The 13,867-nt window shown below is 46.0% G+C and overlaps 1 protein-coding gene across 5 annotated transcripts in view; it reads left to right on the top strand.

Moving 5' to 3' along the window:
• Window positions 1–9,854: 9,854 nt before the first annotated feature.
• Window positions 9,855–13,867, top strand: part of PCNX1 (pecanex 1) — a 168,107-nt gene continuing 164,094 nt past the window's right edge. For all 5 annotated transcript variants that reach the window (XM_066274510.1, XM_066274509.1, XM_066274506.1 and 2 more), the window contains exon 1: window positions 9,855–10,007. In XM_066274510.1, coding sequence (XP_066130607.1) covers window positions 9,855–10,007 — 153 coding nt within the window. The remainder of the gene's footprint in view (window positions 10,008–13,867) is intronic.

Genomic DNA, 13,867 nt, shown 5'->3' with positions numbered 1-13,867 from the left:
ATGAATCCACAGCCAACCTTGAAGGAGGAGAAGGAAGAAGAGGACTTTCCATAAAGGAGACTTGGATCTAGGATGATCAGGGAAGTAAGAGGAAACTAGGAAGGAGGAGCAATAATCCAGGAGCAAAAAAGATTAAATAAGATGGGGACTGAAAAGTGCCTGTTGCACTTGGCAGCCAGGAAATCATTAGTGACCCGGGCAAGAGCGGTGACGAGAGTTCCGTTCAAGGAGCAGCCTCTCACTCTTGAGGAACCTGACTGTGAAGGAGAGAAGAAAGAGGGTGGAAGGTAGAAGAGACAGAAAGCTAGGGGTACGAGGGCCTGTTTATAGGCTTAAGGAAAGTGCCAGTAGAGAAAGAATGTTTGTGGTGCCTTTGGGACCAAGGTTAATAAATCGAGTATGATTCAGAAAGGCTGGAGATGGGGTCCAGAGAATAGGTAGCGTGATTTCGTTGGCAGAACAACACCTGTTCCACTAAGATAAGAGGAAAAGGAAAGGAAAGGAAAGGAAAGGAAAGGAAAGGAAAGGAAAGGAAAGACAGATGCATGTGTTGATAAATTTAGAAACAGGAGGGCAGGAAATGGAGACATTATAGTCTGACATCCTCTGTTTGTGCTAGGTCAGTGGTCCCCAACGCCGGGCTGCGGACCGCTACCAGTCCGTGGGCCATTTGGTACCGGTCCACAGAGAAAGAATAAATAACTTACATTATTTCCGTTTTATTTATATTTAAGTCTGAATGATGTTTTATTTTTAAAAAAATGACCAGATTCCCTGTTACATCCGTCTAAGAATCACTCTTTTTTTTTTTTTTTTTTTTTTTTTCATTTTTCTGAAGCTGGAAACAGGGAGAGACAGTCAGACAGACTCCCGCATGCGCCCGACCGGGATCCACCCGGCACGCCCACCATGGGGCGACGCTCTGCCCACCAGGGGGCGATGCTCTGCCCATCCTGGGCGTCACCATGTTGCGACCAGAGCCACTCTAGCGCCTGAGGCAGAGGCCACAGAGCCATCCCCAGCGCCCGGGCCATCTTTGCTCCAATGGAGCCTTGGCTGCGGGAGGGGAAGGGAGAGACAGAGAGGAAAGCGTGGCGGAGGGGTGGAGAAGCAAATGGGCGCTTCTCCTGTGTGCCCTGGCCGGGAATCGAACCCGGGTCCTCCGCACGCTAGGCCGACGCTCTACCGCTGAGCCAACCGGCCAGGGCCTAAGAATCACTCTTGATGCTTGTCTCGGTAACGTGATACATTTATCCGTCCCACCCTAAAGGCCGGTCTGTGAAAATATTTTCTAACATTAAACTGGTCCGTGGCCCAAAAACGGTTGGGGACCACTGTGCTAGAGGAGTGAGAGTGGTGTAGATGTATTGAGGACATTGGTAAAATATTAAGTCATTAAGAGGAATGCTACAGGTCCTGGGGAAGAACCAAAGAACTGTCAGGAAAAGTCTAGGCAGTAGTTGAAATTAGAACCTGGAAAGTTAGCCCGTGCGCTGGGGGCAGGAAAAGCAGATCCATCGTGGTTATGGTTTTGCGGTTGATGGCAAAGGCGAGAGGCAAAGGGTTGAAAAGGCACTGGCCGTAGAATGGCCAAATTGCAAAACCATGTTACCTTAACTAGACCAGTGGGGGAAGAGAGGAGAAGTGGTGGTGGTGGTTGTAGAGGAGTCAGGAGAAAGAAAAGAAAAAGAGAGAGAGAGAGAGAAGACAGAAAGAAAAAAGAAAGAAAGAAAGAGAAAGAAAGAAAGAAAGAAAGGAAGGGAAGGTTGGAAGGAAGGAAGGAAGGAAGAAAGGAAGAGAAAGAAAGAAAAAGAAAGAAAGAAAGAAAGAAAGAAAGAAAGAAAGAAAGAAAGAAAGAAAGAAAGAAAGAAAGGTTAGGAACAGGAGGTCTCATTACTGGTTTCCAGGAAACTAAGAAGCTTATTAAAAATGCAGCTCTCTGGTCACTGTATAAGAGATTTCAACTGAGTAAGTCTTGAGCACAACCTAGGGCTCTCCATTGGTTTTCCAAGTTATTGATTACTTGCTTGACCTGTGGTGGCGTAGTGGATAAAGAGTTGACCAGGAACGCTGAGGTCACTGAAAACCCCGGGCTTGCCTGGTCAAGGCACATATGGGAATTGATGCTTCCTGCTCCTCCCCCTTCTCTCTCTCTCTCTCTCTCTCTCCCTCAAATGAAAGTTTAAATAATGGGAGTAACATGCACATGACATAAATTCAGAAAACACAAAATATATGCAATGAAAAGTAAATATTTTACCCTGTGGCAACATCCAGTGCTGTTTTCTCAGATGCCCTGTTAGGGACAGTCAGTACCTAATCACATAAATACACACACACACACACACACACACATATGTATAAACAATAGCCCATTGTACAAGCTGTTCTATAATTTTACCCCCACTTAACCATAATTCTTGAAGATCAGCTCGTATCAGTTCATTGAAATCTATTGCAATATTCTATTGGCTTCTTGAAATTCTATTTCTTAATACCAAGAGATAGAAAACAGTAGGTATTTATATTAATTCTCTAGTTCAGGGATTCTAGACAGAGAAGAGGTTTTTCAATACCCATGTATAGATATACTATACCCTGGAATTCTATGTTTTTAATAGAATTTTGGGATTTGGGTCGCTCATGCACTAGCCATTGAAAAAACACTTGTCACAGGACTTGAGAGCGTAATGAGTTTAAAAGATGGAACTACTGAAAGAGAGTGAGTAAACTGGAATGACAGAGAGGTTTTGCTTTGCATCATGATCTCTACTGATTTCTTTTTTAAGAGATTTTATCCTGAATATATCACTTCACTAGACAAACACACAAAATATACTATTTGTGCAGAATTAGAAAATTGTTATATATATCACCAGCCGCCAAATCCTAGTGACAATAGGCAAAGCAAAAGTGAAAATAAAAACCAAACCAAACCAACCAAACAAAACTAGTAAGAAATACATTCCTATGTGCTGTCAAGGTTTCCATAAAGAAAGCTGTGAAAATCTCCAAGGGAAAGGTCTTTTTTATTACATCATTGGAATGCTCATTTCTGCCATGAAAAAAAAAAAAAAAAAAGCTCTAGCAATGCAGTGAGTCTGCAACATTGAATTCCTGGGGCTTCAGAAAGTAACACGGTAGGTTGAAACATGAGTTTATCTGATTCTATGCACCATGATCTTTCCATTACCAAACACTTTCACCTCAAGGAATGTTCTTGAGTTCCTTGCTAAAAGAGTCAGACATCCAGCCTCCAGAGGTGACAACTGCCTCATCTCTCATTAACTTCACGTAGGTCCTTCAAATGACACCGGTAACTATTAATTGGGTGAGCTCTTCTGAGAATCACCCAGTTACATCACCTGGCCAAATAGGTCCTGCTGGAATTAGGCTCCTCTGGCTGAAACAGAAGGGAAAACAAGCTCTTTAATATAGTCTAGCTAAACACATCAGCTATTTAACTGATATAGAAAAATCCTTTAAGGTCAAAAGATGGGAAACAATGTGTGTGTGTATCTTCTTTCTAATTCAGGGATCCCCCCAATTTGGGGAGTTTTGCAATATCCTAGATAGTTCCTCTTTCCTTTTATTGCCGGGCTCCCAGTGTTGTGTGTGCGTTTAAGAAAAGTGAATTGAGATGTAACAGAAGATAACACAAAACCAGAGTGAGAATTATTGAGTCATTGTCGATTAAAACATGCTCGAAAGTACTCATCATATAGAATTGACATTTTAAAAAGCAGAGTAGGTTGACTTGAGATTTCCAAGAAGGATGAGCTGCTTTTGTTTTACTTATTTAGCTCCATATCCAGAAATTGGTACTTTGTAATTATATTACATATGATTTGGAAAGTCCCCCTCTCCTTCTTTGACACTAATTTTCCCGATGTGATATAAAGTGGTATATAGTGAATGACTAATGGTATATAGGAAGAGTTTTAGGGCCTTTCCTTTCTCTTCCAAAATATCTTCACTTTTATTCCATTTTTTCCCCCTGTTTTGAATTAATCTTCTAAGCTGGTGAAATGCCTTAAAATGTTGAATAGTTATCAAATGAAAGCAAAAAGAGATTAAAGTCTTTAACTGAGGGCCCTGGTCGATTGGCTCAGCGGTAGAGTGTCCGCCGGGTGTGTGGATGTCCTGGGTTCTATTCCTGACCAGGGCACACAGGAGAGGTGACTGTTTTTACCCCCCCCCCCTTTTCTCTCTTTCTCTTCCCCTCCCGCAGACATTGATCCACTGATTCAAGCTCACTGGGTCCAGGTGCTGGCTCTGTTGAACCTCTGCCTCAGGTGCTAAAAATAGTTTGGGGGGGCCCTAGATAGGCAGAACATTAGCCTCAGATGGGGGTTGCCGGGTGGATCCCAGTCAGGGCACATGTGGGAGCCTGTCTCTGTATCTCCCCTACTCTCAGTTAAAATAAAAATTTAAAAATAATTTAAAAAGGTAAAAAAAAAAATCTTTAACTGTAAAGTCATTGCTTTCTGTATTGCTTTATTATTTTTTTCAACTTACACTGATTGTCAGTTGATCTGAACAGCTTTCTGTCAGGTATTGTCTGACGGGCTAAGTGCCTTGCTCTCAAGAAATATACAGTTTAGTTGGGGGATATAAAGTAGTACACATTGAAGTGCTAGATAAATGAAACATTTGAGTGCTTTAGGATATTTAAAAAATAAATGTATGGCCCTGGCAGGCTGGTTCAGTGGATAGAGTGTTGGCTCGGTATATGGACATCCTGGGTTCAATTCCCTGTCAGAGCACACAAGAAAAGAGACCGTTTGCTTCTTTCCTCCTCCCTCTCCCCCTTTTTTCTCTGCTCCCCTCCCACAGCTAGTGGCTCGACTGAGGATAGCTCAGTTGGTCTGAGCATCGGCTCCAGATGAGGGTTGCCAGGTGGATCCCAGTTGGGGCACATGCGGGAGGGAGTCTGTCTCACTATCTCCCCTCTTCTCGTAAAAAAAAAAAAAAAAAGATGTATGGGTTTGGAATAGTCATAGCAGATGGAGGAGTAAGGGTTTCTAGGTAAGGCAAATGTTAAGAGCATAGAGGCAGAAATTAATAAATAGATGGGCTGGTAAATAAACATATAAAAATAGATAAACAGGTATGCTGATATTCAGCAGTAAAAAGGGGTTAGTGGTGGAGTAGCGAGAGCAAAGTTAAAGAAAACAGATTGAGCTTGTGGGGACTGTGAATGCCTGACGAAGGAGTATGCTTTTAGTATCATTGCCAATAGAAGAGAATTGAAACCTTCTGAGAAAGGAAAAAGTGGAGTAGGGAATCTGGCCTCTGGTGGCGCAGTGGATAGAGAGTGTTGACCTGGAATGATGAGGTCGCGCTTTGAGACCCTGGGCTTGCCTGCCTCATCAAGGCACATATGACAAGCAATCAATGAACAACTAAAGTGAAACAACTATGAGTTGAAACTTCTGGTTCCCTCCTCTGCTCCCCCCCCTAAAATCAATAAATAAAATCTTTTTAAAAAAAGTGGATTAGGGAGATTAGTTTGTGGAATGTAGCCTGGTTTTGAAGAGAGAATGGAGGCAATAGTAGGCTGTTTGGTTTGAGTAGAGGAGGGCATCCAGGAAGATGGTTGCTCTGGCAACATAAAGGAGGGATTGAACAGGAAAAAGACAGTGGGAAACCAGACAGTGGGGGAGGGTATATGAGGTTTGAAGTCTGAGCCAGTTGGGAAATGTCGGTTTCACTGAGAGAAATAAAAAGGACTGGACCCGGGTAGGGTGGGGCCGGGATGACACGAAGCCTGCTGAGTTTAGGCTGCTGGCAGGATATGTGGGCTATGATGTCTAAAGTAGATAATTCCCGCCACGTAAACTGACCAGAGCTGCCGTTTGTACACCTCTGCTCCAAGGTGGGCTTGGTTGGGGGTTATTAAAAGGTTTCCCCACACTCAGCTTTGTCCCTTTTAGGCAGGAGAGAGCATCTGCTGTCAGAACGTTTCCAGTCCTCAAGGGGCTTATATGTTAGTCAGGGAGCATCATTTTAATAGAATTAGCTGAAAGATGAGCAAATGTCAGACTGTGCTTTGGTAGTATACCATGGCTACTAACTCTGACATGCTAAGTGTAACGTTATTAATGGCCTTTATGCATGGCTAGGAGGGCTAACACTTAGCAAATTAGACTGCTTAATTTTTGTCCTTCTTTTATAATTTATGGGTATGAGAGAGTATGTTACTTTGGGCAAAACATTTAAGCCCTCTGTGCCTTGGCTTCCTGTTCATAACATAGAAAGCTTGTAGTGGCAGCATTCATAAACATTTGAAAGCTACAGATAAAAGGCACTGTAAGATTCTCTCTTCTCCCACCCCCACCCCAACTACTGAGTCAGTCTTTCAGAAAGGTCATCCATTTCATTGAATTCTTTCAGTTGCTAACTTCCTAAGTCAGTTAATTAGCATTTTTCTAAAATGCTTTTACCAGTCCAGAGCTGAAAGATGTAGTCTATAACTGCCTTTTGAAAGACCTTCTGGGCCAGCCCATCTTGCTGACCCTTTTTTATTCTGTGGCTTGTGCCACATGACTCCCATCTCTAAGGTCTTGAATCAGTTCCAGTCATACCGGACAGGAATTAGAGTTCTATGTTAACATTCTGTGATCTCAATATAAGGCAACCATGATCAGTGTGAAATTCGGTATCAGTTCTATCTATTAAGCTCCTGCGTTGTTTCTAAGTCTCACTCTGTCTACCAGGTCGGGCCTTTGGATACTTGCCTTATTGCTTTGAGCCCAAGTCCTTGGTCCCCAAACTTCCCCAGTACATCATCTCGAGGACCTGGATTCCATTTGTTTTCATACGTTCCTCATAGGGAGAGGAATCCAGACCTGGAATCCAGCACTGAGGCTGGGGTCTTGCTATAAGCAATACATAACACATTTTCTTTTCTTTTTTTTACTTTATTAATTCATTCTACAGAGGAGAGAGAGAGAGAAGGGAGGGGAGGAGCAGGAAGGATCAACTCCCATGTGTGCCTTGACCAGGCAAGCCCAGGGTTTAGAACCAGCGACCTCAACATCCCAGATCAACGTTTTATCCACTGCGCCACCACAGGTCAGGCAGCAACATATTTTCTTAACGCCTGCCAGGATTTCTCAATTTTTGTCTGCTCCTGGATTTCCCAAGGCTGTGTTCCAGCCGCTGTCGGCTTACAACACTCTCATTCTCTGTGTTGAAACAGCCTAATGCGGGCTGCCTTCCTGGATGCTGCCTGTTCCATACATTCCACATACTGTCTTCTGATTCAGGTAGAGGGGGCTGCTTCCAATTCCATGGATGCATCTGCTTCTTCTAGTCCACTTTGCTCCTATTGCAGTTCATCCTTCTACACTAAACGATAGCAGACATTTATGGTGTGGAAACTGATGTGGTATTGGAATTTTATCCTTGTTTACATCTTTCTTTTTGTTGGAAAGCTTGGGATCAGTTCCAAAATTGGCTCGGAGAGGTTTCCTGTCTCCTTTGGAAGAAACAAACGAACACTTGACAATACCTCATGTCCATGACCAAGCCTCAAGGCAATTATTTTAATTGTAAATTTTTATTAGTTAATCTTAATTTTGCTTTTAGACATACTCATATATTGAAAAGTATATTTTGGCCAGTGTTTATTTACGTGTCTCAATTCCAAGGTATCTTATTGGAAGTTGATAGCTTTGTGGTTATAAGGAAACAAGTCAAGGCTGGGGACAAGGTTCTATAGTGATAGTTCCACCTTTCAAGTACATTAGAATCTTCCGGAGGGCTTGTTAAAATAGATTGCTGGGTCCCAAGACCAGAGTTTCTCTGGAGTAGTGCCTGAGAATTTGCATTTCTGACAAGTTCTCAGGTGATGTTGACACAGCTGGTTCTGGGACTACACCTTGAGAACAACTGGTCATATTTAAACTGGCCACAGGTGACCAGAAGCTAGTAACTAATTATTTATCAGTTCAAACTCTTACCTGAGAAATAGACTTCCAAAGTTCAGTCCATGCTGTTAGGATGATCGTTGGTGTCAGAGGTCTTTTTAACAACTTATTATGTAGAGTGTGGGCAGGTACTTAGTTTCTCTGAGCTTCGGGTTTCTCACCCAAAAAATATTGGAAGCCACTATGCTGCCCTTAATTGAGTGTTGTGAAGGTGAAAATATTTGAACTGTAAGGTGGCATGGCACGGGGAGGTATTGCAATGGTTTTTCAATCCTTTTCTTAAAATGTCACCAGCTTCTTCTTCTTCTTTTTTTTTATTTTTCTGAAGCTGGAAACGGGGAGGCAGTCAGACAGACTCTCGCAAGCGCGCCCGACCGGGATCCACCCGGCACGCCCCCAGGGGGCGATTCTCTGCCCATCGGGGCGTCGCTCTGTCGCGACCAGAGTCACTCTAGCGCCCAGGGCAGAGGCCAAGGAGCCATCCCCAGCGCCCGGGCCATCTTTTGCTCCAATGGAGCCTGGGCTGCGGGAGGGGAAAAGAGAGGGGGAGGGGTGGAGAAGCAGGCGCCTCTCCTGTGTGCCCTGGCCGGAATCTAACCGGGACTTCCGCATGCCAGGCCGACGCTCTACCACTGAGCCAACCAGCCAGGGCCTCACCAGCTTCTTTTGACTCTCTTGCTTTTCTCATTAATTGTAGCAACATTAATCCAAGGTACTTTTATTGCTATCATAAACTCAAACTTCAAACTCTAAAAAAAAATTTCATTCAATGAGATCAGACATGGGTTATAAACATTACAGAGAGCCAAGAATGAGTCCCAGTCTTTACAGCTATAGAAAGAGAAGTACCCTATTGTGACTTAGGGTGTAATCAGTTAATGTTTTATCCCTGTTTAGATTGGCCCATTAATTAAAATAACATTAAAAAAATAAAAGCACCCACACAATGATAAACCTGTCCACTCCATACTTTTACATCTTTTGTGACTTCTATTAATTTTTCTGTCTTTGGAAGTGGCTGTTTTTCTCACCCCAGAGCGCCCAGCTCACTCCAAGGGCCAACACAGTTCTTGCTCAATTGTGATTTCTCAACAGTGTCATCCGCTGTACCTAATTCTTCCAGGCCTTCAATGAGTATCTCAGATATTAGCCTCATTGCTCCTAGGTCTTTTAATAAATGTCATAAAACGTCAACCAGGGTGCTGACAAGGTTCTGAAAACAAGGTTTCGGAGACTCAAAGACTAGGTTCAGGGACTCATCAATGAACTTGCCAGCTTCGCTTGCCCGGAGAGGAACGGGGTCTCCTAGAGCCCCTGCTCCCGACCCCTGGCAGCCCCGCCCCCGCCCGCCGGGCCCGCGTCGGCGCGCGCTTCCACCGGGAGCCGGCAGATGGTGCCTGCGGCGACCCAGGCGCTGAGCGCAATCACGCAGCCGGCGCAGGGGGCGGAGGGAGAGGAGAGGAGAGGAGGAGCCGGAGGGGGCGCGGCTTGCTGCCCGTCCCTCCCGGGCGCCGGGCCTCCCTCTCCGCCGGGCCCAGGGCTGGCGGCCGGCGGGGGTCGCGGCGGCGGCGGCGGAAGCGGCGGCGCTGGCGGGCCGCGGGTGGCGGGGGCCTGGCTCCGGCTCCGGGTGTTAGGAGACAAGATGGCGGCGGCGCTCTGGAAGCCGGTCTCCTCCTCTTCTTCGCTCCCCTCCGCCCCGCCGCTCGCCGCTCGCCGCCTCCTCCTCGGTCTCCTCCTCCTCCCCGTTCGCTGCCTCCTCCTCTTGCTGCAGCAGCCCTAGCGACCGCCGGGGCGCCGGCCCGCTCTGCCGGAGCTCCGGAGGAGGAGAAGACGGGGCAGCTGCGGGCTCCGGCGACCGAGGCAGAGCTGGGGCCGGGGCGGGGACGGCGGCGGCGGCGGCGGCGGCGGCGCCGGGTGGGGATGGGGTCGCAGACGCTGCAGATCCTCCGGCAGGGGGTGTGGGCCGCGCTCAGCGGGGGCTGGTACTACGACCCGCACCAGGCCACCTTCGTGAACGCGCTGCACCTCTACCTGTGGCTCTTTCTGCTCGGCCTGCCCTTCACCCTGTACATGGTGAGTGTGGGGGCGGGGAGGAGGGTGGCTCCTTTCCCTCTAGCTGGCGGGGAAGCGCGGCTGTCCAGAGTTGGGCCCGGGGTTGCGCCCTCTTCCCCTTCCCATCGCGTGCACTCCACGGTGCATCCGTCGGGGCCCGCAGCCCTTTCGCTGTCATGCTCCCCTCCCCCACCCTCACTCCCTAGTCTCCTCTCTTTGGGTTTCCCCTACTTAAGTGATGACAACCAGAAACGAAACAGCAGTAGCCCCCACCTTTCGCCTCCGTGCGCCCAACCGGTATACTGGGAACCGGTCGCTTCCCAGGCCCTTCCTGGGGCGTCCTGCACCCGTAGCCTCTCCAGCCTTTCTACACGGGTAGGCAAAGCGCTAGTAGAGCTTCCTGCCCTAAGCGTTTCGTGGTAGGCGCTGAGCTTTCTGCCCCGGAGGAGACGCCGCATTCCTCCTTGGCACGCGTGGTTATTAGCGCTCAGTTCCTCGGGCACCCCCTGGGCACTCCCTTCACCCGCGGCGGTTCTAGCTCCTCCTCTCCCGGGAGAAGCTTCCTAGCACCTCGCCTCTGATCCGCGTGCGGAGCGGAGCCTTCGGAGCGGGGGAAGAATGTGTGCCGCGGCTCTTTGGATTGTGTTTGTGGGTCGGCCGGGCTATTCCTCCTCGCTCACCGGTGGTGGTTGAAAATCTGGCTGTTAGCATTCCTTGGTCTAAAATTCGTTGTTTTTGCTTACCACCGCCTCTTTTCTAGTTTAGCTCCGTGGTCAGTGGCTGTTGTGTTTCCAGGCCAGCTTTGGGGGGAGGGAGTGGAGGAGATACGGGGAATCTGGCTGGCATTTCAGCAGATTTGTTTGGGTTGTTTCAAGGCCTTTTCCTGATTGGCAGAAGGAAAGTACTGCCTGTTGCTGAATTCTGTACGATCAGCTTTTCCAAATGATCTAGGTTTTTAAAGCTATATTTTCACAGAAAGTTGTAAGTGCATTAAAAAACATTTTAGGTTAGGGTGGGGCATTAGAGAAAATAATGTGGAAGAGGGATGGTACTTAAGTTTGAGTTACATTTTTTTAAATAATGGGAAGGGTGGAGAAGATGGTAACTTTAGTTTAGGAGAATTGCTTTGAATATATTTCTGCTAACTTTGTAGCTCTTCATGGAGGTAAAGTGAGGGTGCTGGATTAGGAAACCTGGGCACTTACTGGGCTGTACAAAGTGCTAAAGGTGAGGACGCCCAGCTTTTCCTTAAGTGGAGCTCATTTTTACTGATTGGCAGGAAAAGTGATTGCTTGGGGGAAAATGTGCTGAATTTCACTTTCTCAAGCAGATTTTAATTTTTCATTGAAATTGTTTTGAAGGGACTTACTGCTTGAGGTAAAAAGATCACTTAAACAGTGCTGATGACTGATGGCTTATTTTTTAGGGGACTTAAATGTAGTCTTGTCCCATTCTGAAAATGTATCACAAAGTGTGATTTTCAATTAATTCTGGCCCAGAGAGATCTATTTGTATTTCTGTACCTTCCAGGAATATGACATCATTAACGAACAGGTTAATTACGTTGGGTGTAAGAATTCTCAAGCTGTCACAGAGCTCTCTTTCATAGCAGATTCCTGTTATATCCAGGAGGACTGTAAATTTAAAACTGAAACTGGTCCTGGAGATGTAAGGGTTAGTTGCTGTGTCCCAGTGTAAGGCTTCCATGTTGGCACGGGAACTGTGTTAGTGGCTAAGTCTCTGTGTATTTAACGAACATTACCAAAGAAAATTTAGAGCAAATAGCAATACGTTGAGTTTAATGCTTCATTTGGGGAGTTTATTCAGTTAAATTTAATTCATAAATAATATTTGAGTGCTGCGTACTGGGCGTTTTGCTGGGCTCTGGGAAAATAAAACTGCTTTTCTTTCTTGTCTCAGTTAATGGCAACTCTACTCTTAAATATTTTCAAAGCTCTCCTTGATTCTTTCTGTGTTCATATCCAGTTCATCAACAAATCTTGTGGGTCGTGTCTTCAAAACCTAAGGAGAATCCAGCTAATCATCATCCTCACTCCCTTGGTTCAAGCCACTGTTATGTCTCTTCTGGTTTATTGTAGTGTTCTAATCAGGCTCACTTCTTCTATTCTTTATTTCCTATTTTCCATTCAGAAGTCTGAGTGGTTTTTTTTGTTTTGTTTTGTTTTTGTATTTTTCTGAAGTTGGAAACCCGGAGGCAGTCAGACAGACTCCCGCATGCACCTGACTGGGATCCACCCGGCATGCCCACCAGGGGGCGATGCTCTGCCCATCTGGGGCATTGCTCTGTTGCAACCAGGGCCATTCTAGTGCCTGAGGCCGAGCCCATGGAGCCATCCTCAGCGCCTGGGCCAACTTTGCTCCAATGGAGCCCTGGCTGCGGAAGGGGAAGAGAGAGACAGAGAGGAAGAAGAGGGGGAGGGGTGGAGAAGCAGATGGGCGCTTCTCCTGTGTGCCCTGGCCGGGAATCGAACCCAGGACTCCTGCACACCAGGCCGACGCTCTACCACTGAGCCAACCAGCCAGGGCTAAGCATAGGTCAGATCATGGCACTCTTCAGCTCTTAGAGCCTGCCCTCCCAAGTGTCTGTCTGTAGCTCCCCTTCCTTGGTACTCCCTCCCCTAACACATACATTTGCCTTCTTATAATTTTTTTTTTCACACAACAACTGTGTTCCTGCCTCATGGCTTTTGCACTTGCTCTTTCCCCTCCATATGGTTGACTCCTTTCCTCCAGACGTCTGTGTGGCTTGCTCCACTTATTTCAGCTTTCGGTTATATGTGAGGCTTCTCCGGTAACCTATGAAACCTGGTAACCCAGCTCCTGCAATACTTCCTAACCCTCCTACCCTCTTTTATTTGATATCACTCATCATTAATTGATATATATATAATATATATATGTGTAATATCTCTTTTATTAGAATATAGGCTAAGAGGGCAGAGAGTTGTGTTAAAAAATGTACTTACAAAAGAAAATGCACTTATAACTTTCAGTGAAAATACAGCTTAAAAACTAGACCATTCAGAGAAGCTGTCTGTTCTGAATTCAGCAACAGGCAGTACTTTCCTTTTGCCAATTGGTAAAAGACCTTGAACCAACCCAAACAAATCTGCTGAAAGTTCACTGTTTTATTGTCAGGACCAGTATCAGTGCCAAGAACAGAGTAAGGCCTGACCGGGCGGAGGCGCAGTGGATAGAGCGTCGGACTGGGATGCAGAGGACCCAGGTTCAAGACCCCGAGGTCGCCAGCTTGAGTGCGGGCTCATCTGGTTTGAGCAAAGTTCACCAGCTTGGACCCAAGGTCGCTGGCTCTAGCTAGGGGTTACTTGGTCTGCTGTTGCCCCATGGTCAAGGCACACATGAGAAAGCAATCAATGAACAGCTAAGGTGTCCTAACGAAAAACTGATGATTGATGCTTCTCATCTCTCTCTGTTCCTGTCTGTCTGTCCCTATCTATCCCTCTCTCTGACTCTCTCTGTCACTGTAAAAAAAACAAACAAACAACAGAGTAAGTCCTCAAATATTAAAGAAATGATTAGAAATGAACAGGCAACAGTTTTTGCCTTCAAGGAACTTAAAATCTAGCCTGAGGACAACAGACTGTTACAGCATTAGAATTGTTGTGACCCTGAGCTTATATTCAGGGGATGATCTCAGTCTAGGGGCAGTCAGCAAAGTTTTGTAAACATTTTAGAAGACATACTAGTACTTCAGTATTGAGGTAGATAGTTTGAAATACACATTTGAAGCAAAATCTAACATTTCATCTTAAAATCTTAGACAGGCAGAGATTATTATTCTTTGCTCTTCCAATAATTGCAGACAATGATAACTGTGTTCTTTACGTCAAATTATGTCC

The sequence above is a fragment of the Saccopteryx bilineata genome, chromosome 4, assembly GCF_036850765.1.
Source record: "Saccopteryx bilineata isolate mSacBil1 chromosome 4, mSacBil1_pri_phased_curated, whole genome shotgun sequence".
NCBI classification, from domain to species: Eukaryota; Metazoa; Chordata; class Mammalia; order Chiroptera; family Emballonuridae; genus Saccopteryx; species Saccopteryx bilineata.
This window is presented reverse-complemented; position numbering and strand designations above follow the sequence as displayed.